Source organism: Emydura macquarii, unplaced genomic scaffold (assembly GCF_026122565.2).
Source record: "Emydura macquarii macquarii isolate MOO-44397 ecotype Brisbane River unplaced genomic scaffold, CSIRO-AGI_Emac_v2 contig_1348, whole genome shotgun sequence".
Lineage (NCBI taxonomy): Eukaryota > Metazoa > Chordata > Testudines > Chelidae > Emydura > Emydura macquarii.
In genome coordinates, this window is record NW_027131485.1 from 3,194,937 (window position 1) to 3,222,080 (window position 27,144).

Here is a 27,144-nt window from a genome sequence, read left to right on the forward strand (position 1 = left end):
GGGCAGCTGGGGATGCAGCAAGACTCCCGGGTTATGAGCTACAGAAACAGACAAGAGATATACTTGTCAAACAGGGGCACTAATGTCACACACACGTCATTTCGTTTGGCCCCTTTCTCCATCCCTTAAACACCATCCCAAAATCAAGATCCAGAGGTCCAGGGCACCTCCTTATTAGGGGCTGCAGGTGGGGGGGGGCATCCTTCCCTGGGGGTATCTGTCTGCCCCTCATACACACACAGTAGTCCTTAGGGCAGATTGTGTGTCCCTCCTTTGATGCCTCTTCCCCACAGCCTGCCCACGGCCCCCAGAATCAGAGCTTGCTTCTCCTGCAGGAGGTGGTGAGGGAGGCTGTGCTTATGCGTGACTGACAGCAGACGGGACTTCCTGCAGGGGAGCTGCTGCTGCAGAGCCCTCTCGCTTTGTATGTGAGCAATCTGGGGGGGCAGGGCGGTTGAGAGGGCAGGGGGACCCTCTGCTGCAGCCTTCCACTGCTGCCAAGGCAGGAAGAGGAAAGGTAGCAGCAGCAGCTGGGGGAAGAGGAGGCGGCTGCACTGCAGAATAACAGGAGCCCCCACCCCCTGCATAAGGGAATAGAGAGAAGAGCTGCTGCTGTCACTTCTCCAGCAACCCAGGTATTTATATGGCCCTCTCACTCCACATCCTTTCCGCACGGCTCCTCTTGTCCCCATAGCCTGGTTGGATCCCTTCCATCCTCCTTCCTCTCTGGTTTTGACAACCCTTTCCCTCTCCATTGCCTCTCCCTCCGGCTTTGGAGCTGCTCCCCAGCAACAATAGCTGAGGTTTATTTCAGCACAAAGCCTGGTGCCAGTGGTGGAGGCAGGGAAGGGGGCTGATTATTCCCTCCCCCCCCCCCCCGCCTGGTGCCATTCACAAAGGCTGGGAGATGCTCTCATGGGGAGGGGGGGATGATGCCTTGGGCACTGGGACAATTGAAAGCAGAAGAGATGCCCCCCCTTTCCTACCCCCAATCCAAAACCAAATCCCAGTCCAGAATGAGATTCTCCCACTTCTTTGTAAAACACACAGATTAAAGCCTCTCCCTCCAATGTGAAAGAATTTAAAACTGTTTTAGAATAAATTCTTGGGAGGAAGGGGTTTCCCTCCAAATCAGCTTTCTTGAGGTAATCCCCAATCTTAGCCCAAGTTTCAGATAGTTGGAGGGAGAATTGTCTCGTTTCAGATTCATTTTGAGCCAGGCTTATGAGAGCATCTGGCTCTTGTGATGAAGGATTTGGCTGTCGTTTTTGTTCCAAGGGAACATTTAAGAATCTTATCTATCATTTTTGTTAAAAAAAAAAAAAAAGTCCCTTGTTTGAAATTGTCCCCTCATGAAACATTCCTGCTTGTTGAAAGCAAACCTCAATGATGATGGGAGTTGAGAAGAGGTGATGAAACGTAAATTATCTTCTGATATAAGTAAGTTAATATAAAACTAATATACCACACGCATGTCCTTTTATTTTGTACTGGGGTGAACACACATTAATTGGAGGAAATGAAACACTTTTTCCTTCATCACCACACTCCTCTTTTGGTGCAAAAGAGCTGCCCCACATATCTATATGTTTTTTTTTTTTAAAGAGGGTTAATAAGTATTGTAATGTTTGCCCCTCCATTTTCTACAGAAATCTAGGACCCTGGAGAAGGGACCTGGTCTCCATTTGTATACTGATGGGGACATTACTCTAAATTGTCATTTAGCAGATATCTTTAAAACTCATATTGTGCATGATTTATTGCATCGTTTCCAAATGTTGAAGAATGTCTAATAATTTGAATGCTTTTTTGTAATTCTTGGTATGTTGATTGTGTAGAGATGACATGATTCAATATTTGCATGAAAAGTGCCACAACAGTAAAATGTGCTGAATTGTTATCTTGTGAAGAGAAGCTGTACAATATTAAAATACCTTAGTTCTGTCAAATTGCTTTGACAAAAGACTTCAGGAATTCTCTGTGATATCTTAATTGCACCATTTTCTTACCTCGGTTTATTTTCTGTTTACAAGCCTGAAGATGGCTGCTTCTTCCTCCTGCAATGTGGAAGAAGATGAGAGCCTGAAGGGATGTGAACTCTATGTTCAGAAGTATAACATCCAACAGATTTTGAAAGAGTGTATTGTAAACCTTTGCATAGCAAAACCAGACCGGCCAATGAAGTTCCTCAGAGAACATTTTGAAAAATTAGAAAAGGTCAGTGACTTTCATGTGGCTTCTATTTTCAGTTTCCAAGTGTATGAATGCAAAGGATGTTCTTAAAGTTTCATATATTTGGGTGCAATATTTTCTTAGCATTTTGCTTTAGTAGGTATCCTTTAGTAGGTTCCCCCCCCCCCCGGCTGCCTCCACCCCCATCCTGTGGGACCTTCATAAGGCAGTCACAGGCAGACTTGACCCTAACTCCCCATAAAGGTGCCCTTTAATGGGATAAACACATCCTCAGCTGGGACCTGATAGAGCTCCACTGGAAGCTATCTTGGGATGAGAAGGAAGAGGGAAAGCATGCTACAAAGAACTTTCTCCTCTGTGGAGACAGCATTCCCTCCAAGCATAGATGCAGAAGGGAGCATGGGGCTGTAACTATATAAGGCTCAATCCTGCAAAGACTTACACATGTACTGTGTCCTAGGGACTACTTGTGTGCTTAAAGTAAGAGTGTGTGTAAATCTTTGCAGGATCATGGTCTAAGTTTTGTGGAGTTGCAACTTGACTTCATTTTTTAAAATATTTTTATTGTAAATGTGGAATTTTAGGTTAAAAATAAAAAAATATGCACAGAGCAAGAAATATAGTAATCAGTTAGCTGGACATGCAGCCCATATACTATATGCTGTGCATGCATTGTATAGACAAGTGGCTGTGTTGACACTGCATATTTAGATGTACTATCTGTATAGGATAGTATACCCCAAACTTGTGTGGTTTTAAAATTAAAAAAAAACCTATTTATATGCTGCTTTAAGGGTCTTCCAGTGTAGGATAACGTTGATTAGGTCAATTGTTTGGGATTAATGGGGTGAACCAAAGCCCTGGGAGAGTGATCTTCCCAACCATGCCCAGCTTGTTGAGTTCTAAACTCACAGGGGCAACAATATGATGACTCTGTGGAGGCAGCACTGTCATCATTTCTGTGCAGCCATCACAGATCCAATTGAGCTGAGGTCCATCAGTGAGTAGAAGCACTTGGGATGATCAGGCCCAATATATTGCTAGCAACATAAGGTCCCCAGCCCTGCAGTGTACACAAGTGCATCCCTGTTCCCATATGGAACCCACGGATGTAGTGAAGTTCCATATGGGCTGTGTGCCTCACATGCAGAATCAGGACCCAAGAGTGCAAAACTGGTGAATCCTGCACTTTGATGGCTTGTGATGGTGCGATTTATAATTTGTAAACAAAAGTCAAGAGAATTACTTCAACCTTCTATCCTGTTTTTAATACCTACTGACACTATTATTACAGGCAATTGCGTCAAAGACAATTTTAATATACCTTGTGCTTGCTGAATAATGAGCCTGACAATTGCTGTAGGAGTTTGAGCTAACACCAAATATGACTGTTCATACAATATTTTATTCTTGCTTAGGGAGAGCAGTGAAAATCTTGGGGTTTAAGACTTTGCTTAAAACATTTAATCTAAGAGTTCAAAACAGCAATAGACTTGAATGCCATGACACACACTTTGAAATTCACTTGAGAAATTTTGGGGTGAAATGAGGGTATTTTCTCAAACAATTTAAAAACTGGAGCTCATTGGAAAATGTGTAAAGATAAACGCAAAGCGTCATATTAATTCTTGGTGCAGCCCTTGTGATTGCACTGGAGTTACATCAAGGAGACTGAAAAATACAGTTTGTATTATTATGCTATTGCCATTATTATTATGTATCTCATTACATATCTTAAACTGCAGAATTAAACTACAGGATAAACTGAAGAAAACATAATATACATCAATAATCATGTATCAGATGTGGTCCTATCCTGCAAACACTAATAGATGACAAAGGAGCAGGTATTAACAGGATTGGGTCCATTGGTTCAGGAGGACCATACCTGAGTGAGATCACAAATCAATGCTTTCTGAAATTGATTAAAGTTTGATATCTAAATCTACACCAGTCATTTTCTGCAAGGTCTGGAGGAAAGGCTAGGGAGAGAAAAAAATACCTAATGTCATTTTGATGCTTACAGGCCATAATCTTTCAGCTGCCTTCAGTGTTATTGATCAGGAGGTGTTATTGACACAAACTTGATTTACTAACCATAGCAATTCCAGAATATCGGAATTTAAAAATTATTGCTGGGAATCATTCATACATCTGTTCCTGTTCATTCAAATATAGCAGGACCTGGTTGTCTTAAACGTACCACATCAGCTTTTACCTTAGTTACTATTTTATATTGCTCCAAAGAGGAAGGCAAGGGTGACAATAAGATTACTTTGTTCCTTAACAAAACTTCTGCACAGCATGAAAAATGATGATGATAGTTCTTAATGAAAAGATCTGAAAGAGAAGACAAGTGGACTTAAAACAAAATGTGGGACCTTGAACATCAATAGCTCACAGATAGAGCGCTCACAAACCAGAAAAAAACAGCCCCAGACAGTCCATTTCTTCCAAGCCACATCCTTCCCAAATGCCAAAGGGAAGAAAAAGTGGATTTTGCAGCATGCCTGGAATGTAAACAAATCCTGGATCTGTTGGATCAAAGGTGTCTAAGCCAAACATTGGTCACAGAGAACACACCTATTGTGTTGCTAAGGGAATATCTCTGGTCCAACAAGGGATGAGATGGTGATAAAACCTTTGTTTACTGTTATAGCATTAAACGGTTAAGTGTGATCTGGGGTTCCATGGCAAGTTATTGCTGGCTTACTCCCATTGTAACAATGGCCATTACAAATCTTTAACCTTTAGTTGAACACACAGGAAAGGACAGAAAACAGCAAACAGCATTTGGAACTTAAAGAAGGAATTAAGGCTTTCATGTGAACAATTTCCCTTATTCCCATTCTCTTTAGCTATACAGAATCTTTTACAGGGGGGATACCTCTGCTTGACAGACTTTTGAGATGGTATTAATTGGCCTTTTTGGGGAAAAGAGAAATAATTAGCTTATCTTGTTTCCTTTAAGACAAAACCAAGCAAACACACCCATCCAGCAGAAGAGAGAACCTTGCTTCTGTCTCTGATGCTTATTCTTGCTTGCAACCTAGCTGCTGGAAATGGCAGGCAGAGCATACTTATCAGCCACTCTGGGTATGTCTACACTGCAATTAAACACCTGGGGCTGGTTCATGTCAGCTGATTTGGGCTTGCAGGGCTTGGGCTGTGGGGCTGTAATATTGCAGTGTTGACATTTTGGACTCAGGTTGGAGCTGGCTCCAGCCTGAGCCCCAACGTCTACACTGCAATTTTACAGACCTATTGCTTGAGCCCTAGTCAGATGACACAGGCCAGACCTGGGTGTTTAATTACAGTGTAGACATACTGTCTGAGACCTGACACAGTATTAACAGTTTCAGGCTGTTTAAAGCATTGCTTTTAGCTTGCCTTTCTGGTGAGACTTACAGCAATGTTGCAAAAGGCTAGAGTTGTCTTGTCTGGCTAAGCAAGGCTTTTGTTAAACTTTTTTTCATGATAAGGAATAACATCACTGTTGCTTGAGGTGATTTATATCTGGGGAAAAACTATGGCAATATTTTTTGTTAGTTCTTCAAACAAAAGATAGGCTGGCTAATTATAGACTCATTTCTCACGTATACAAAATTCTACCTAAACTAACATACCTCAAAATAAGCATTTTAAGAGCACAAGCATCAATTCAGAAATCCACGGATCTGCCAAGAGTCATTTTATTGTTCCCTTTTCCACAAGAGACCTCGTACTCATATTAAAGTCAGCTGGTCTTGGCTCATAGTCTGCTTGAAATTGTTTAAATGCAAACGTGCCATTGTTAGGATTTATAGGCCAAGTTCACACGTCTCTTGGTGCTATTATTTCATTCTGTCTTTTTACAGTCTAAATAAAATTGCAGTAATTTGATTTACATTGAGGCAGCTATTTGTGCATCCTGAACAGCTAAACATTTCTTTAAAAAAAAAAAAAAAAAAAAAAAGCTAAGATTCAAGAGCATACAGCAAAATCCGTGGGAATTACATAAGCATGTAGATTCAATGCAAGCCTAGTTTCTGTAAGTAGTAGATGAGATTTTTAATGTCTATAATTGACATTCTTGGAGACTGATATGTTCCAGTGGCAAAAATCCCTATGCTGAGTTTATGTTTAGTGGGTTTATACCACTGATAAAACCATTACATGATTGCTTAAAAACTGACCAGGGATTCCTAGTGTAGATTTATCTTGGTACTAGGGCAGGTTCAGTTTTTATGCTAATTCAGTGCTTGGTCTGCCTGCTGTGGACACCAACACAGGTCCTGCCTGTGATAATGAATTTCAAAAGAGTTCAGCATTGGCCAAACTCTCCTCTTATTGAAGTCACTGGCTCTAGAGCTTCACAGATTTTTCTCGTCCAGGATGCGGTCCTGTGACTTTACATGACTTAGCTGTTCTTTCACTAATTTGGTTTGCTGTTGCATGCAAAATGTCTTTGATTACATTACACCCAGTCTTCATGTAAGGTCAGAGTTTAGGATACAGACAGATGAAAGATTCCGGTCCTTTCTCCTGTGATGCATGTTCATTTCTCTTTCCTCATATCTTTTCTCTGTCAGTGTGTTGCGCAAGGTTTCCCAAGGGCCAGTGAAACCTTTTAAGTAAGGCTGCATTTAGCTCACTCATGGCCAGGAGGTCATTGTGTTTTTACTCAAGGGTACCTACCTACGTTCTAAATTATTTTATTTCACCTTCTTTTGGTTGTAGATGATGCTTTGGGGAAAGACTGGATCAGGCTATTAAAGCTGTGTCAAACTGCTTTGCCCACATTAATCACTCTAACTACAGTGCATGAGAGAGAGAAATAACAGCAAAGAAAATGGAAATGTAAAATTGGTATAAATTGGATCTACCTTGGAACATATTTAAGGGACTGGGCAAGGCTGAGAGAGTTTGGTTTTAAAGTAAACAGACACTATCAAGTGTCTTTAAACAATATTTCTGTAACCATTCTGCCAGGTGGTGTCTGGAACAAGGAGGGATGGGTTTAATATCTAGGGGTTCCTCTTAAAATTACAAAACAAAGCTGTCTTGAGATTCCACCCAGCAATCTGGAAAAGCCGACTGCCTCCACTTGGAGCCTCGTAGTATTTGCCCACTTTCAAGCACTGAATCTATATTAAGAACAAAAAAAGAAAACTTTTTTTTGTGGTTCACCAACATCAAATCTGCTCTGGAGGAATACTGCTTACCTATAAGAATAGCATTTAGAGCAGCACCAGGAGTTTATTGCAGTTGTGCTTTTTAAAAAAAAAATTAAATCTGGATTTTTCAAAGGAAAAGTCTTAGACTCTTGACATTAAATTAGATCTATTTTGGTCAGTGATATTTTAAAAGAAAGGTCTGTTGCAAAATCTTGTGAGCTTAATAGTTTGCAGCCTTTCTGAGTCAATATTAGTGATAAAAGGATATTGATGAACAACAAGTCTACTCTGCTTTCATCTCTTTCTGTGCCTGCTCATATCTCTTATGTCTCAACCCTGACCCCCTTTAGGATGTCTACGCACCTTTACTAATTATTCTCTTTTTCCTGGTCGCTCTCCAATCTTTATGTCTTCTTCCATATGGCCCACTAAAGGCCATTTAACCCCCGCCCCTCCCACCCAGGAAGTGATGATAATGAATCAGAGAGAAACAAAACACAAACAGTGGAATTAATCAGATGTTCTTAAAGCAAATGGTGAAGTTATAACTTGCTTTTCTTGCAGCCCATCCCCCATATGCCTAGGGTCTATATGGGAGTACTATATAAATAATACATCACAGTAATCTACTGTGTAATTTTGTTTCTAAAACACAATCTCCAACCCAAAGTCCCTGTGGCATTTCGGAATATCTACAGAATGTGAAAAAGAAATTTGTCTCTAAGCCTGATGAATTTCCAGGAAGTAGTATTACAGACTGAGGCCTTGTCTACAATAGAGAGTGTTGTTAACACAAGTTACAGCAATGATCAAAAAGCGCTATAACTGTGCCAAAACTGTGTCGCCACCAGAGTTAGTGCTCTAGCGTTGACAGTGCACTGTGGGCAGCTATCCCACCGTGCAACTCGTCACCTTGTGCCACTAGGAGTTGTAGGAAGGCGGAGAGGATTGCAGTGCATCATGAGTGTGGGCTCAATGTCCGATGATGCAGTGATTTCTGTCCCATCATTCCATGGGTTTCCGACTGTGTTTCGCAGCATTTTTCAGTGGCTCCCGTATCCTGTGCGCCCGCTATCTCTGTCTGAAAGGATGGATCCTGCATTGCTCTCCACTGTTGTTGTCAGTGTTCTGAATACATCACGGCTGCTCATGCAGTATATCATGAACTCCCAGTCGGAAAAAGAATCCATGGCACCTGACCTGCTGTGTGCCATGCAAACAAACGACGCTGGATTACTGTTTGCATTCATGGAGCATCTGCATACGGTGAACTGCCACTTTTGAGCTCATGAAACAAGCATAAGTGGTGGGCTTACATTCTTATGCAGGTCTGGGATGGCAAGCAGTGGCTGCAGAACTTTAGAATATGCAAAGCCACCTTCATGGAACTCTGTGCGGAGCTCGCCCTTGCCCTGCAGTGCAAGGACATTAGAATGAGAGCTGCCCTCTTGTTGGAGAAGTGCATGACGATCGCTGTGTGGAAGCTGGCAACTCCAGACTGCTACCGGTTGGTCGCTAATCAGTTTGGAGTCAGGAAATCCACTGTTGGAACTGTGTTATTGCAGGGGTGCAGGGCCATTAATCACATTCTGCTATGAAGGACTGTGAGTCTTGGAAATGTGCCTGAAATAGTGGATGGGTTTGCAGCAATGGGATTCCCTAACTGTGGCATTTCCCGTTCATAGCCCTTCCCCACCATGAAACAAGAAATTTGACCATATGTATCAATGTTCCTTCAGCTGGAGTGGAGCTGTGACAGCACTGCCTCATCTCCCCAAATGCCGATCAGATCCAGAAGCTCTGGTATGCTCCAAGCGGGAGAGTGTTTGGTGCGTGGCGCTGCCATGGTCAGCTGGGATAAGACGTGAGCTTTCCACGCTGACCAAGCAGGTAGTGGAATTTCAAAAATTCCCGGGACTTTAAAGTGAGAGGGGTGGATGGCTGCAGGGCAGCAGAATTCAAACTGATGGCCAGAGTGGTCAGGGTGAGCGTCGTGGGACTCTTCCTGGAGGCCATTTACCGCAACAGAACCAAACATGGTGTCTACGCTCATGCTTTGTCACTAAAAGTTTGGCACAAAAAGCTCTACACCTCTCATTGAGATGGTTTTATTTTGATGCAAAATCAGGGGAGTTGGGTTGACAGGGGGGGATTACAGTGTGTACACCACCACTGTTTTGGTGCAAAAAGCTGACTTTGGTCAACAGAAGTCTAGAGTGTAGACCAGGACTTAATGTGTCATTTTTTATCCATAATTTTTTTTCTCTCCATTTATAAGTGTTCTCTTTTAAGAAGTATCATTTAATCAGTAAAGGTGAGCAAAGAAATTTAGTACCTGATGTCACATTAGAACCACATCATTTTGGTACCATCATTTAATAAAGCACTGTAAATACATTGGAAGAATATTGGTGTAAACAATGAGGTGTAATGGAACATGGATGACAGATACACTGAGGAACAATACCACAAATTGGAGTTTTTGAGGCACCTTCATGATTTACCACACAGAAATCATAATTTTTTCTTCCTGTGCTCTAACAGCTAGTTTCTGCCACCCTGACTGAATAAATCCTTATTCCTTGAATAGTCTCACTGAGTTCAGTGGAGTTACTTGTGGATTAAGGTATTCCCCCCAGGATAAATGAGGATAACAGAATCTGTAAGTAAAGAGCTGTGGATTTGGCATTGAACATGCCATCATTTTGGCAAAATTGAAAATTTTCACACAGAAGCACTGAAGTTGCTGAAAGCACAGCAAAATATCCTTGCAGTTCAGTCTGAAATAATATTTATCTACTAGAAGCAAAGCTGTTTCAGGTGATTTTTTCTTCACATACTAGATATAGATACAAATGTTGTATACTTGGCTTGGATTTTAAAAAGCAGAAAACCTTTGGCTACAGTTCTCTCTGTTTGGTAGTACGAGCTTTTAAACATTGAAAATACCTTCTGTGTTTTGTAATGTAACCATGCTACTTTATAGTAAAGTATATATATGAAACTAGGGCAATGGTGGTGATGAAATTCTGCAAGGCATTGAAGTGGAAGACAAGTTTTAATGTGATGCAGGAGGTCAGAGGAAGCTAGTGAAGGGATTCAAAGATGAAAGTGATATAGGCAGAGTCACAGAATAGAATGAGGATTTTTGGCAATAATATTTTGTCTAGATTAGAATCTGGGAATGAAATGAGTTGCAAAGAGGCCGGAGAAGACACAGTTGTAGAAATCTGGGCAGCAGATAGCTAAGAAATGGATAAGGACATTAGTGGTAGGAGATGGATATTAAAGGACAGAATTCAGACATGCCAAACAAGAAGAAATGACAGCACTTAACATCTTGGATATAGGTGTGGCGATGCTGAGGATTAGATCAAAAAGCCCCACCGAGGTTATGAGCCCATATGATGGGTCAGATAGTGGAGTTGTCTGTGGTGATGACAGGATTGGAAGGGAAGATTTTTCTGCCTGTGGAGGTAGATGGAGGGGGGACATCTGTGAGGAGTTGACAGAAAGGCAGTCGAGATGTGATGACTGCAAAGTTAGAGGAATAGGGGTAGAGAACTCCAAAATTTCCATCAACTTCAATGGGCTTGGGATGAGTTCCATACTAAGGAGATCAATTCTGCACTGTCAGCAAGGTGGAATAGTTTAACTTAATAAGTCTTTTTCAGTTCTAATCTTTATAATTCCAGGTGGTAGTCTCCAGGAATAGCTGAATGGTCATGAAAACTGAATTACTTTCTCCTTCCTAGCGATGATCCCTCTGGGTCAGTTCTGGGGGCAAAACCAGGGATTAACATCAATCATTAACAATGCTGTACATGGTTTGTGGATAAATAGGACATGGTCTTCAGGGTGATCAATTAGGAAAGTTTCTTGAGGACTAAAATTGGAAAACAGGAAAATATTTCAGTTAGAGAGAGACTCTGTGTTGCAATTTTAGAACAAAGTGAATAAGCTCTGGGGAGCAGAGTGGAAAACACTTAGTGATACTTAATGGCCAGCTTTGCTTTTGAAAGCCTTTCTGGAATGTTGTTATAAAGCTGTACACTCATTTGGACCTTGTCAAGTGTCATAGGTCTCTATGGTTTCACATTGTGAGTCTTGAGACAGTGACTGAGCATGAAAGCAGATGTGGGAGGAGGAACTACCGAAAATGAATTTCTCCTTGGTAATGTACCAACTCATAGAGAAGAGAGTTTATGGGTCAGGAAACATACTCTTGAATTGTAGTATGAAAGGATGAAACTAACTCAAACATTTGTTCAGCATTGTGACCAGTTGCAATGTTTTGGCTAGTACCCTATGAAAATGCTAATCAGAAAATTAAGTGACCTATTACTTTGAGGTCAGCATACTAAATTCCGTTGTGTCATGCTCCAAACCCTCCCAGGACAAGTTCCTTAGCTACAACCACACATACATTAGATAAACAGGCCAATGCAGAAATGTACATTTTTATTTTTTTTAATTCTAGGCAAGGATGACATTTCTTGTTCCCTTTCCAATTTTTGTCCCTAATCGTACGTCAATGAAGCTGCCAACTGCAGTACTTCAAGTTCACAGTCCAATTTCCTTTGAATTCACTGGAAATACTTCTGTTGAAAGCCTGGACTTTTATGGTATTTGATCAGGACCCAAGTGATTTTAGTGGCAGTAAGGTCACACTCCTTGTACATGGAATAGTTGATAATATTATAAGGCAGTGATGTGGATTTGTAACTTCTGGGAGTGTTGATGTGGTTCCACTATAGTAGTGACTTTACACATTTCAGACCAAAAAACTCCTCCTACTTACCCCAGTGTAGTCAGGAATAATTCCACGGGAGTCAGTGCGGTTACTAGTGTAAAAAGACAAGAAAAATAAGGTGCTCGCTGTTGGATTGGATCAAATACTACTATATATTATGCCATGGTCTAGTCTTTATGCCTATTTTCTCCATGGCATATCATTTTAAACTGGAAATATGATTTCTCTACTGTTGTGAATCCTCTGTGCCATTCCAGCAGAGAGTGAGAAAGCCTGTTGTCATGCCAACAAAAGAATGGTGAGGTGTTTACTTGAAAGTGAGTTCTCTACAAGCATTCATAGCAAGCTATGTCTGATGATCAGTGTTTGAAGAACTAATCTTAAGCGAGTCTATTCTTCCCTCTGAATATTTGCTCTGTTTATGTAGTTTTACCCCAGGATATAAGGAAGATGGCTATTTGAGAGCAATACCCTGGGCACAGTGTATGCTTTTGTTTTCAAAAAGCACTTTTGAGTTCAGTAATGGAAAGCATACTTAGATTACAAATAGCGGAACATGGAAAAGCCAGCAAGTCAACTGTCTGCTGCTTATATAAAGAGAGTTTGTAGCGAAGAGACTTCTTTTTAAAATGAATCATATGGTAACTCACTTTTAAAATTATTTAATATTTTTTGTTTTATACTGTATTTGGGGCTTAAGAGGTGTGTGAATTGTGATATTATTTTACCTCATTGAGCCTTTTACCTTTAATAAATATGTACTGGACTAGGGGACATATTAGTGATTAATTCTTCATAAATACCTATTATACAATATACAAAAAACAAGAAAAAGCGTGCATGCTGTATTCATATATTGCAAATAAATCATTTTCTGTAGTAATATATGCTATGTATGAAAAGACTATGTAAGTGCAAAGTAGCTTTATATAATTATTTACCTGACTGTCTGTTTTTAATAGTGTACCTTTTATTGTACTTTCAGAATTAAAGTGTTTACCAACAGAATACTGTTTTCTTAGAAAGAGTATGGATTTTTAGCTTTGCAATCAAGTGTATGGAGCAACTGTATATAGTTTTGGTCACTCTAAATAAACAGAGTTTATTATACTGTTGAAGAATTCATGAAGTTAAAAACCAGTGTGGGTTATTAATAAATTTGAAATTTTTCAAAAATGTATCAGTTTGATGTTGGTAAACAGATATCAATTAAAATTATAGTTGTATGGAACTTTTGTATATTCTTTAAGAATGTTTGCTTTGCTGTTGCTGCATACTTATATGCAATAAAACTCAGTGCATCCAGACACTTACTGTGTGTGCTGTAGGGCAGAATCTGGTGAGAATGTTATGTGTGATTCACAATTCTGAGAGAGTATGAAAATTCAGTCTAGCCGGCCCCTAACCATATCATTTGTAGCTTGAGATGGAATTGAAGACATTTTCAGTAGCTTGGAGCTCTATCTTGCAAGGGGATGAACACTTCCATAAAGTCAGTTTTGTTCTGTGCTTGTACATCACCTAGCACAATAGGGTCTAGTAGTAGTGCCTAGGATTCCAAATAATAAAGGGAGCTCATCACCCACAGGAGTGCTCGGCATTTTGTGGAATTAAGCCTTTCATCAGTCCATAAGTTGTATTTCGCTGTTGGTCTTCAGAACAGTTCAGTAGTCTAGATCTTAAAAATTATCTTTGACCAAAACAAGAATATGCTAGGAGCCATCACTTTGAATTATGCCGCCTGAGAAATACTGATCTGTTCCTTACCTCAGCCACTAGCAATATAATCAGGGTTGACGTGAAAGGTACTTTTGGATTAAGAAAGGAGGCAATATCTGTGAGAGTGGATAAAGTGACTGGAACAAGACCAGAAATGATAAGTAGCATAGCTGGATTTTTCAGACATTCATAAACATGGATGGCAAACCATGTATTAATCATCTGTTTTTCTTACAAGCTTTAAAGTTGTGGACATATGCCAGTGAAACAGGACACATTTTATGTAGCACACTGTTTTCTCATGTCATATCTGATGAGCCAACCATAACTCATTTCCTTTGTCAATATAACCAACTGGTTAAGATGGTAATTAACCACCTGTCTATCACTGGTACCCTCATCCTTCCTCCTCCGCTCCCTCCATGTGTTACACTCAAATTAGATAAGAATTTCCAAGGCAGGGGCTGTTTTTCGGTATCATGATATAGCACAGTGGGGCACTAATCTTATTGGGGACTTTAAATGCTACTGTAAAAGTAGTTTTGTTAAGTTAAATTCTCAGGAAGTTAAACGAATTCAGTGGATCATGATACATTTTGATAAACATCATTGATAGCCACCCACATTTGTAACTCCTGGGACTTTTCCCCCATGTGGTTTCTCTCCCCTGTTAGTCCCTCTTCAGGGATTCCCCTTCATTTTCTACACTGTTTTCCAGGAGTGGCAATTTGGAGCACAGCCATTCTTTTGGCCAGCTGGTGCTAAGCCAGCCGTCAATTTTAATTGTACGTCGGGGCCTGACTCAGATCTAATTTATTCAGTGTTTACATGGATGTAACTCCATTGACTTCAGGGGAGTTGTTTACACTGTCATAAATCAGGAGTGAAATTAGAATTGGCCTCCAGCAATGGAGATCCCAGAATATGCAGCTTCTTGAAAAAGGCCAGCCAGCATTTTTGCTGTGTTCCAGTGGTGGTAAACCGGGAGTAGAGCCTCTGGTAGAGGTACAGCTGGTCTGATTAATGTGTGGCTTTAGATTTAGACTCTTTCCTGAAGAGAAACATAGTCATGACAAAGTCTTTTTCTTTTACTCACTCCCCCCATGAGTATCTTCCCATGGGAAATTCAAAGGTGCTGTAGATCAACTGCAGAAAAAAATGGCTTTGGAAGGTAAGTGATAGTAGGCCTCAGTCTTTCCCCACAGCAACATAAACCCTTCAAAACAATGAAGATGCATTGGCAGCTAATTGGTGTAAGAAAGAGAGCCATGTCTAGTATCATGGCACCTTATTATGTATTGTACAGTGCAATACAGTCCTTGATGGGTTAGCTGGGCTTGTGGTTAGTGCACCCAGTGCCACCTCCTGGTCCTGGTCCTCTTTTACTCGGCGGTGCAGTGAGGGAGGCAGGTGGTTTGGGTCCCTTCTGTAGCAGGGGCAGAGATAGACTAGCCCAGGCCTGCTCACTCCATCAGGCTCTGACCCAGGGCCCTAGGAGAGGGCCCAATGGCCTGGGATGGGACATTAGACGAGGTGGGTTCTGAGTTACTACACAGAATTCTTTCCGGGTGTCTGGCTGGTGAGCCTTGCCCACATGCTCAGGGTTTAGCTAATTACCATATTTGGGGTCAGGAAGGAATTTTCCCCCAGGGCAGAATGGCAGAGGGCCTGGGGGGTTTTCACCTTCCTCTGTAGGATGGGGCATGGGTCACTTGCTGGTGGATTCTCTGGACCTTGAAGTCTTTAAACCATGATTTGAGGACTTCAATAACTCAGTCTTAGGTTAGGGGTGGGTGGGTGAGGTTCTGTGGCCTGCGTTGTGTGAGAGGTCAGACTAGATGATCATAATGGTCCCTTCTGACCTTAAAGTCTATGAGTGTATGAGTAACTGTGTCTGGCCCCCGAAAGTGTCCTCTGAGTTAACCTCTCTGGGTCATTTCCTGTCATTGCTTTCCTCTTTCAGCTGACATCCAAGATAAGGTGAAAAGAAAAAGAAAAGGAAAGCAAATTTGTCAGCCCCAACCGGACTCAGCACGTAGTCTGATTCCCTCAGGGAGGCTTCTTCAGCAGCCTTGTCAGGAGCCTTCAGAGTAGGCCTGTCCTCCTCCCCAGCCTCCCTCCTTTTTCAGCTGGGTTGCTCCCTTTTCAGCCCTTTCTCCGGTTGGATCATGCCCTGCAGGGCTACCTGGGCCCAGTATTGTCCTTTAACCTCTTCCAGCCCAGTGTGGGGTTTGTATATCCCATCACATGCTGATTATGTTAGCTGGTTTTTCATCATGCCATTCACTAGTGTTTAATTGTCCTTCATCAGAACACACACAAATGCACAAATGTGAAAACATTGTTTGAAATGTAGAAAGGAATCAGTTGCTGTGACTTACCAAAAATAAGTATATTACGTTTTATTTAGGGTAGCAGCTACATAGCTATGGAGGAAAATGCATCACGGTCTTCTTTTCACTTGCAGGAAGAATGCAAACAAATATTGGCTCGGCAGAAATCTAATTCCCAGTCAGATTCTCATGATGATGAGATTTCTCCTCCTCCTCCAAACCCGGTGGTGAAAGCTCGACGCAGAAGGGGAGGTGTCAGTGCTGAGGTGTACACTGAGGAAGATGCTGTTTCTTATGTTAGAAAGGTAACACGCTAGCAACTCTTTGATTCTGAAGTGTATGTTACAATCAAGTGATCTATCTGTATTTTACTCTATAAAACATAATTTGCAATGGTTGGGTCATTTTATGTTGCCACTGCCTGTGAAGAAATGCCAAGCACAAATTAAGAATATAAAACAAGAACTAGAAGGTTACAGGTAAGAGGACCACTAACGAAAGAAGATTCTGAAAAGTTAGAGATCATTGAGTTATCTGTTTACAATGGAGGAGTTCTGGTTGGCAGTCACAAACCACTTGTTGTAGGGTACGCTTTGGGACTGTCTGCAATATACAACGATAATGAAAGTGGAAGCCGTATTGTAGACAAGACTCTGGCAGCTTCTGGCTTTAAAAAAACCTGCAACACTATCGTGTTACTTAAATCTGCTCCTAAGTAACTGAGATCAGAATCAAGTCCTTTAAAAAAAGAAACAAAGTTATCTCATCTGTAACAATTTGTAGGTCATATTTAAAAATTACACGGCATACTTAGACTCTCCAAAATGTCTTTTCAAAGCAGGGGTCAGTCAGTCTATGGAAGCCCTGGACACTACTTCATTGAGCACTTTCAACCACATCAATTTATTTTTATAATAGTACATGTGTTTAATTTTTGGCAGGAAGTCCCAAGAGTGTGGGCTTTTGCTCATCTTGCCATTTACAGACACAGGCTTTTGCCCTACCATGATCTTAAATTCCCTTCCAGCCATTATTTCAGAGTACCATGAGATGTGCGTGGCAATTTACAGAGTAATCTTAAGACAGCCAGATCAGTGCCCTGCAGAGCTTTCATGAAAATGCAGACGACTTACCACACCAATTGTTTAGGTCCATTTGCTGGGGGAAATTCCCAATGGAAGCACCTCAGAATATGTAGTATAGACAGTGCTTAACCTAGTCAGATATGGTAGGCCAAGTTCTGTGATCCTTAATCAAGCAAGACCCCTGCTGGGCAGACTTTGACTCAATATGAGCTTTCCCCAGTGCTTCAAATGAGGCTGTACCTCAACGTGCACTATTTAGAAGTAACCAGCCTCCACTAGCGTTTCCGTCAGGAATTCTAAGATTGTTTCGACAGAGACAAGCTGGGTGAGGTGATATCTTTTATTGAACCAACTTCTGTTGGTGAAGGGGACAAGCTTTCGAACTTCCTAGAACTCTTCCTGAGGACTGGAAAAGGTTAACCACAGTATCATAGCAAAATACAAGATGGGACAGATTGTGAAGCCTAAGGAGTTGTAGAAGACCACTTAAAATGAAATGGGCACTTCACACCTTTGCAATTCTATGGCAAAGGAGAGCAGTAGGCTGCTGAGTGCATTACAAATGGTTGGAGTGAGCCATAAAACCAGTTTCTCTGTTAAATCCATGGTTTTTAGTGTCCAGCAGAGATATGAATTTAAGTTTCCAGGCTCGTCTTTTGAAGGTGTTGTGCAGATTATTTCGGAGCATGTAGGTCAGCTCTTACATCACTGGCATTGATTTATTTTTATCTTCACTGTTCTTTCATTATCTAATTAGATTTACCACGTTCATGTTCAGATATTAACTCCTAATTTTACATTAGAGATTTGTAAAGTATTAAACTTGGCTTTGCATATCTTGGATGAATCAATAAGATACTGGACATTATGTGCCAGACTTTCTAGCACTGAGTCCCCGGAGTTGGGCCAGGTGTACAAAACAGCTCAGCATCTCCCATTGTGACATTGATTGCCAAATTTTCAGAATAGCTGAGCACCCAGTGTGCTGGCTGAGCTCTTTAGAAGATTTGGCCCTAATTGTGGATTCTGAGCTCTTTAAAAACATTGGCCTATAATACATAGTACAGTGGTATTTTTAATTAGAAATATTAACTTGCTAAAATTAACATACACATTTGCTATTCTGCAATGGATCCACATAGGACCTTTATGCCTGCATGACTCCCTTTCCAGAATTGGCTCATGAATACCAATTTACAGGTGTGCAACTGTTAGTTAATTTAGTTGTTTTGGGTGTCAATGTTATTGTCGCATCCAGTGTCAATGGGTGGAAGGATTTTCTTTCTTCACTTGCAGCTATTGGCTAACAGTTACCTCCACCAAAGGGAGGTGGGGAGGGAAAGGGGCGCAAAACAGCTGTTGGTCTGATGCCTGGAGTAACTCTTCCTTCCACAAAAAAAGGGTTTATTTTATAGGAACACATTTTGTCAACCATTACTTTTGGGTGGGGTATCTCTTCCGTTCATGATCATACATGCCTTTGTCATCCTCTTATATTATGAGTTCACTGACTGCTCTGGGGTCTTCCCTAAGAAAAAAACGCTATTGTTCAACTGTTAATGGTACTGTTAAAAAACCATTTACATGATATCTTAAAAGGCACTTTCAGCTACTTAGTATTTTCTCTTCACAATTCTTAATATCCCCTTTAGAAACTTAAAACCTCCACTACATTTATGTCTCCTCTTTATGGGCCCAATCCAACTCTTCTGAAGATCAATGGAAGTGTTCCTCCATATTCCTTTGGATTGTTTTCTGATATTCGTAATTGAACCTGAAATTAACACAACTTTGATTCCTTCTCTCAGCAATAATGTCAGTACAGGCCTGGCAATGGAACTCGACAGGCAGTTGCTGCAAAACTAGAAGCACTGTACAGATTTTTTTCTGTGTTCTGCATAGAGATATTATGATTTTAATTTCTTAGAAGCAGGCTGTGATATTCTAGGGGATATTTTCCTACCAGGCTATTTGTAATGCTGAGGAATAAAGAACTAGGAGCCTGTGTTGGAATACTTTCTTGAGTGTCATCAGCAAATGAATCTGCTCCAGAATCACGCAGCAAGACACCAGGACTGGAACACACACTAGTGTTTCTCTGGCAGGGTAGAACACTAAACAAGAAGCTATTGAGCTTTTTCATAGTGAGCTAAGTTGCATCTAACTCTTATTTTGGGTGATATTAGGAATTCTAAGTCAAGTGAAGGTGAAATGTTGCCTTCTGTTAAGAATATGCATTTCCATTGACTTCTCTACGCCTTAGACTAGAGAAGGCAATGGGAGCTGCGTTTGTGAAGATAGAATTCAGCCCTTGAACCTGTGGCTGTCATATTCTTCCATACTAGATATGGACTGGTCACAGAGCTTGCTTATACATGTACCAGATGTGTTCATCATAAGATTCTTTAATGCTCTGGCAGGTATGGCTGAAGTTCGTTTCAATAAGGTATTTCACATGTAGTGCCACCTAGTGGCCGAACCGTATAATACAGATTAGCATTCCATTGTAGTGACAATGCCACTTATCCTTAAAATAATTCTAGGGCTGTTCTTTGTTTGACACTGCAAGAGGGTTGTCATGCATCAGTTTCCCCACTGGAGATAGCTTTCCTCTCTCTGGGCTGGCAGTATGGCCCTCTGGCCTAATCATGAGTCTTCCCCTGCCAGATTAATAAGGGAAGGGATGAACAGCAAAAAACAACCCTCTCTCATATTGGGAAATTGGCTTACTTCTGCCTAAATTAAAGAGGGGCTGGGGAAAACCAACAATAAAAACTCCAAGTCCAAGGCCTGCTCTCACTCTTGTCTCTTGGGATTTTCCCTGCGCAGTTCCAAGGGGAAAACAAAAAGAATAATAAGTCAGCCTTCTAGGCTGCCTCTCATTCCAGCCTCCGTGGGGTCAAAGAGATTCTAAAGCAAAATAAACAAAGGTTCAGCCCATTTTGGGGGAGGAAGTTCCTTACAGAAGCATATCTCCCCTCCTCACATACTTCTTCCCCTGTCCTCCCTCAAGGGACCTTTTATAGGGAGTGAGTGGAAGACTTCCCCCTTCTTTTCACCTGTCTCCACCCCTCCTGAGTGTCTGTGGCTCCTCCTAGGGCAAAGTGTTAACTCTTTCCATGCTGGATCAGGATAATGTCTGTCCACTTTGTGACAGACACATTCTAACATACTCTAAGATGCTTTACTTTTCAGACTTTAGACTTAATTGGTGATATGAAGGCCAGCTCTTTACTCTGTGGGATTTCTGCAAAAATGTGGATCACTCTTCCTTTGTGATTATACTTCAGAACTCAAAATATTTTCCTTTGGCTTAATTAATGTATTTTCTTTCATTAATTTTTTTGTGGGAGATTGGAGAAGTTTCTGACATATGAATATGTACAGTAGCTCAAATAAGGCAGGAGTTCTGTTTGTTTCATAAGATTGCGTCAATTGCCAGAATATGTTTTCCTCATCTTTCATCCTGGATCGTCTTTAAGACATGGGGAGCAGTAAAGCATTACCATTCATTCCAATCCCTGGCTTTTTTCTCCATTGAGCCCAGCCTGATCATGTCCCTGCATATAATGTCTAGTCGGTGATCGGCCGCTAGGGAGGATTGACCTTGGTCGCACTTGCATTATTTTCTCTGGCATCCTGGCATCTGTTTGTCTTCTACAGTGTCCCCACCATTGTAATCCTTTTGATTGCAGCCAATCCTGAACCCTGATTTCACATCCTACTCTCCCTCTAACTTCCATTTTATACCTGTCATCTTCTGAATATCTCTACTGCCTCCAGCCTTCTGATGTCTACTTCATTTAATGCAGCTGCTGCCAGATAAGAGATTAATACTGTTAGTACACTGGTTCGATATTATCAACTGATAAAGAATTTTTTTTCCACAATAAAAAATAAATTGGGCATGTGTTCATATTTTTTAAAGTGGAGAAACTTCACTCATGCTTTATGTTTAGAGGTAGATTGCTTCTGATGTTCCTTTGGGGAGAAGAAGAGTGTGGAAATTGTTTTCCTTAGTCTATTAAAAAATACATAATATATGAAAGAAGTCTGCGTAGCTGCTGTCAGTTCCTGCTGAATTTTTGCCTTGTACTGTATAAGGATATTTTGTGGGGCGGGGGCGAGGGGAAGCATGGAAAGGAACAATCTTTTCTGATTGTTATATTGATAACATTAATTCTTGTCCCCAGGCTGTTGAAATTGGAACGTTTTGCTTTCTTGGTGGTTTTATATTAAATTATAAATCTGACTCAGCAATTTGAAACAAATGGGCTCCATCCTACTGAGTAAAGCAGTCTTTTAGACATCACGATATATAATGAATCAAAGCCAGAACTGTAACGTTGTGTGTTTCTTTTTTCGCTACAGGTTATTCCAAAGGACTATAAAACAATGACTGCTCTGGCAAAGGCCATCTCCAAGAACGTGCTCTTTGCTCACCTGGATGATAATGAAAGAAGGTATGAGGAGGTGTTCTTATTATCTCAGCTTTTTGAATGAGTGGAATACGGTATTGGAATTAAAGACGAATCCTCCGTGAAACTTGAAGCATATGATATTGCAGCCTAGAAAACTTTACAGGTCTTAGAACCTCTCCCGTGGGATATTGGTGGATTTGGGTTGTGGCCAGAGCCTACCGAGCCCTTATGCAGGTACACAGGGTAAGAGTAAGGAGAAGATGGTCAGAGGAGCTTCTCTCCCTTGCATGACCTGACCCGTGTCAGATCCATTCGGAACAGCAGGGGGGTGCAGGGATGGTTTTGTTCCTACCCCGTGGGAGTGCCCGGCAGCCTGGAGTGGGGGCAAGGAGCATAGGAAGGGGTGAAGCCAGGGACTGGTGCTGACCAGGTATTCAAGGCAGAGTGTATGTGTGTGTGAGTATAATTCTAAATCACAGAGTAGCTGCAGAGCCTCTCCCTGAAGGGTCCTCCAGGCCCCAGCCCCTTCTGTGGTTTTGCCAAAGAGTGGAGAACTGGATCCTCTTTTCCTTGCTCGGCCTTTTCTGTGCATTCCCCGCAGGGAAGCTCAGCAGATTGTGTGGGCAAAGGATGCACATCTCCTGCACAGTCCTCTCAAATCATGTGGGCACCTATCCTCTTCCCCTTGCAGAGCAGATCTGCTTCTGCTTCCTAGGATTTGCCTCTTAGTGGGATTTCTTACTCTGTTTTCTTTCTAATTCATATTGTTTATCAGCTAGGAGCTAAGGCCTTGTCTACACTGGGGTTTTAGCACGGGTATAGCAACAACACAATAGTCCTTCAATGAGGCTACTAACATGCTTAGAGTTAAGCACACGTTTATTTGCAGATTCCTACTTATATTAGACATCAGCTCAGCATTGTCAGAGGCGGTTAAACAGTCCAATTACCATGAGATCCCATTAGAGTGCAACTCTCCAGAGTAATTAGCAGGGCATTGACTTTCCATATAATACCTTCTAACTTTTCCAAATATGTGAGTCCCAGTACATATCTGCTGTCTAAGACTGCTGACATATGCAAGCAGTGGAAAAGTATTTTCACCTCCATCAAGCACAAATTAAATGGGCAAGTATTTAGAGCTAAAAGGATATTTTAAGAATATTTCAGCAAAGAAAAAATGAAGGAAAAAATTTTGCTTTCTCTGCTCTAAATCGGCAGACATGACTCAAGATGATTGCCTTACTCCTGTATATTATTTCCCCCATCTCACCTAATTCTATGAGCCAGAGTGTCCCTTGTCCTATTAGGGGTACGTGGACATAGGGAAGGCAGAGAGTGCAGGGAGCATTTCACCTCTCCTGGTGCACGCCACATAAGGGTTAGAAACAATCTGTCGCTGCACTCGGGGGAGTGCAGGGATCGCTTTGTCCCTTGGGAGCAAATACTCCTAAAGGAGCAGAAAAGAGGGAGGGCCATTCCTCCTTTGCACCAGCCCACCAAGCTGGCTGGTTGCAGAGGGGCATGGGGCAGCTTGCACATTCCCTTTCTGCTGCCAGATGCTCCAGGAGAGTGTCTCCCTCCCTGCAGCTCTCAGTTCTGCACCATCCCCCTGCGTGGGACTGTGGCTCCATGCCACAATCAAGCCCTGTGACAAGCACAACAAGCTCTCATCCATATCAAAAGAGATGGGAATCTCAGAAGGACGCATACATTATGCTTTTTCAGACAAGGCTGTTGTATGCAAAGGGATTGGTTGGTCTTTGAATCTTAATGAATTCCCTCTTGACATCAAACCTCATTGCTCTAGTCCGGCCTCATGTTGTCAAGTGCTGAGAAGTCAGCACGCCGGAATACACTGCCGTCATCGCTGCCAGTCTGCGTCTTACTGATGCAAGCAGGAGGCTCAGCAGAAGCAATAGTGTATGACTTGCATTTTGTCCTCTTCAGAAATATTTATGTTTTTGAATAACTGGCAATTCCTCGGGGGAATATTTCATTTCCTGTGCTGCAGTGGGGTTTTTCCTGCAATCAGCTTCTCCTCATGCAGTGTCTGTGATCACTGGATCATAAATTCATTGTCATCCCTCCTCCAAGACTGGGTGCTAGGTAAACTTTGTCACACACAAAACGAACAATTAAATAAATAAATACAGCGTAGAGCTGTTCGTCTTTTGCACTCTTCCTGCTTGTCAGAATCAACTCTCCAAGAGAACTTAATTTTTTATCTGCTCCGTGGCTGTGTGATCGAGGAGCCCTGTGGATTATTCACTGGTCTGCAGCTGAGGAGGTTCTTACATATGACGTAAGACCCTGATTCGGCACGGTAGTGCGATGTAAATTTTCCCATTTCCCGTGTATACTTTGACTTCTTTGGGACTACTCACATGCTTAGAGTTAGGCATGTCCTTAAGTACCCTGCTGAATTGGAACTTAAGATAGCATCATTCATGTTATCATTGTGGAGAATGTATTATAGCATCTTTTCCCAAATATGGTGCCTAGTCCCCCTGTACACTATGTAATGCAGAGATACACAGAAAAGGGCTACAAAGCAACAGATAAAATGCAACTGCATTGGTATTAAACAGTGCTCAGTTTAAAATCCAGGGGTTGGTTTCTCAGCAGAGCTTCTGGCAAAATGTTCTCACTTACCTTGGCTGCCTACAAGCTTAAAAGAGAGCTCTGCTCTGGAAAGTGACTAAGGGCTTGGTCCTGTGCCATTGAAGTGAACGGGAGCTTTTCCATTGACTTGAAAGGGAGCAGAATTTCACCCCTAAGTGAGCTGCTGTTCTCACTTGGCACAGGAGGACTTCCCCAGCGTAGAGGCTACAGCAGGGTCAGAGAAAAACAAAGGTCAGCTTTAAGCCATGTGTGCACCTGCATACACACACACACACAGCGTGTGCTGCACACACATCATCCTTAGCCAAGAATCTGGCCTATTAAACACACAGCCGCACACCACATACTCTTGCACTGAAGTTCCTGGGACCATTACCAATGTTTTGATAAATTGGCAAGAAAATTAACAAACAGTAAAAACTAAAGGTAAAGCAATGACAGTGCTTGACAAAACATATCTTGAGAGATGTCATCTAGTTTTAATTGTTTATCAGAATTTTGCATAAAGAGCTAGCAAATGCATTTTTATAAGAATCATGAAGTCTTAGTAATGTGCAAACTCATCACAGGGTAACATCTGAAATCTTCGCTGAGACCTTTTTTCGTGTGTGAATTATAAATGGAATAGACTCGTGAGTTGCTAATGACACATGGAGATTAAATTGAGGAAAAGGTTCTTTCCACAGTTAGATGATTTTTAGTTGTTGTTCTATGGCTCCCATGTTAAAATATTTTGAAATGTTGTTGACTCATGGATTTCAAGGGCTTTATGACTGTTATAAACTTTATTCACTACTGCATAATATCATAGTTCATTAAAATATTGGCTGCAGTCCAACCAGAGTGCTTCATAGATAGGGAAGAAACCTAATACAGCATCATTTAGGACCAAGGTTTTTAAGCAACAGGACAGCACAGCTATGTATTCATTACACACCCTGTAGTTTCATTGCATTTGTAACTTTACTCTTTGTTAAAATCAAGCAAACACAGGGCAGATTCTGCTTGGCCTTTATACATAGCTGCAGTGAGCAGGCTGGTGCGCGGAGCCTTCCCTCGCTGGCCTACGGAGAACCCAAGAAGGATTGTTATTATTTATGTTATGTGCCTAGAAGCCCCAGCCAAGACTGTGGGGCCCATTGTGCTAGACACAACATGGACACACAGTGTGAGGCAGTCCCTGCCCTGAAGAGATTACAATGCCATCAGACAAAATCATCAAAGGGCGGTAGCAGAAAGAGAAGCGTAGGAAGGTGCAGCAACTTGCACAAAGTCACGCAGCAGATGAGTGGCAAAGCCAGGAACGGAAGCCAGGTTTTATGATTTCCCATGGAGTGCTTTATCCAGCAGACAACACTGCTTCCCCAGAATGGCAGGTCATTTGCTTAGGGAAGTGTAGGGTTTGATCCCGTCCTACTCCTTTGGGATGAATAGTGGATGAAAGATGGTGGGGGAAGGGCAGGACTATAACCTTGACCCATCTGCATTAGCCTGAAGAGTAGAACTGGTAAATAGGAGGAGCAGACTGCGTGCTACAAAGGCATGTAGTAATGGGCATGCGAATTCTGGGAGACAATCTGCAGACTATGGCGATTTGGAAGAAATAACTATATGCCTTCCCCAGAGTCTGTACTTCGAGAGATGTTACATGATCACACTTGGGTGAGGCTGCAGCTTTTAGTCATGTATCTGCAGTTATTCTAGAGCATTTCAGCTCTCATAGTTTATCACGACTTCAGTTCTCAATGATCCATTTTTAAATGAAACTATGAAGGTTGAAAGTGATGCAGTGCCTGCTTTAAGCTAAAACTGGCCTTTATTACTGCCCTGGCTGTATCCCTTTCTATGGCGATGATGCAGTTCATTGTACTATTTTACGTGAGCACATTGAAATCATTTGACATTTTCTTTTATTAATATAAGAATAGTCACATTACAACAACAGCCTGAAATTGAAGACACGGTGATTATGCGCACAGTCAAATGTAACACCTTCTAGTCTAAAAGTGACCAGTATTGAACTACTCTGTTGAATGGGAGGGATTTTGTTCTTGCAGGTTGGTCATTTTAGATAATGAAAGGAAGTTGGCTTCTTCACATGAACACAAAGCCTGGCCTTTCAATTCCACCTGTAATCTGCCAAGAAAGAGGAAGACAATATTCAAACGCATCTCTCAAAAGCCTTCTGTGAACTAAACAAAGCTCTTCTTTCTTTCGAGTAATACAAAAGGTATTGCCCAGGTAAATACCAACACTGACTCCCTGACAGTCTAGCTTCTCAGAGTCTGCTTAATGAATCCTATTGATGGCCCCGATTCAGCATGGTACTTAAGCATGTGCCTGTTGTCAGTGTTGTTAGTTGTTGGTGCTTGTCTGTGTAGGCTGCGTGCGCGCGTCCCCATGTAGGTGCTGTCCCACCTCTGCGCAGGTAACCGAGATGGCACTCACGATCGAATGAATCGACACCACCGTGGATTAGCTGAGCAACGAAGGCTCCTGGACCAGGTTTTATTACACTTGAGGCACAATGAGAAGTGACCTACAGAGTATCTATGGGTCTACTTCACATATGAGTGCGTTGTTACACTGGACACCCCCCAATGGCTGGACTTTCTGTTATCCCCTAGCCAGACAAAGTCGCTCCCTTTGACACCCTCTTTTATACACTGTTACAGACAATTTCATTCTGCCCCCTTTGACGTAGGTAGTTGCCACCCTCTTGATGTAGTCTAATACCACCCTTTACCGTAATTTGGATGATTTGGGCAAAACAACTCTATTTATCACCTTATTAGACATTTCTATCCATCAAAGTGTCATTTCAGGGAGTCAGGTTGCCCTTGTTATCTCTTTGGTGTC

At 41.7% G+C, this 27,144-nt stretch overlaps 1 protein-coding gene across 2 annotated transcripts in view; it reads left to right on the plus strand.

The window, feature by feature from the left end:
• The first annotated feature begins 418 nt into the window (after positions 1-418).
• Positions 419-27,144, plus strand: part of PRKAR1B (protein kinase cAMP-dependent type I regulatory subunit beta) — a 112,154-nt gene continuing 85,428 nt past the window's right edge. The window contains exons 1-4 of one of the 2 annotated variants that reach the window (XM_067550915.1): positions 419-635; positions 2,034-2,217; positions 16,289-16,459; positions 21,611-21,702. In XM_067550915.1, coding sequence (XP_067407016.1) covers positions 2,041-2,217; positions 16,289-16,459; positions 21,611-21,702 — 440 coding nt within the window. In that variant the 5' untranslated portion in view covers positions 419-635; positions 2,034-2,040. Of the gene's footprint in view, positions 636-1,391; positions 1,441-2,033; positions 2,218-16,288; positions 16,460-21,610; positions 21,703-27,144 lie in introns of those variants that run through there. The other variant, XM_067550916.1, reaches the window with a different exon arrangement.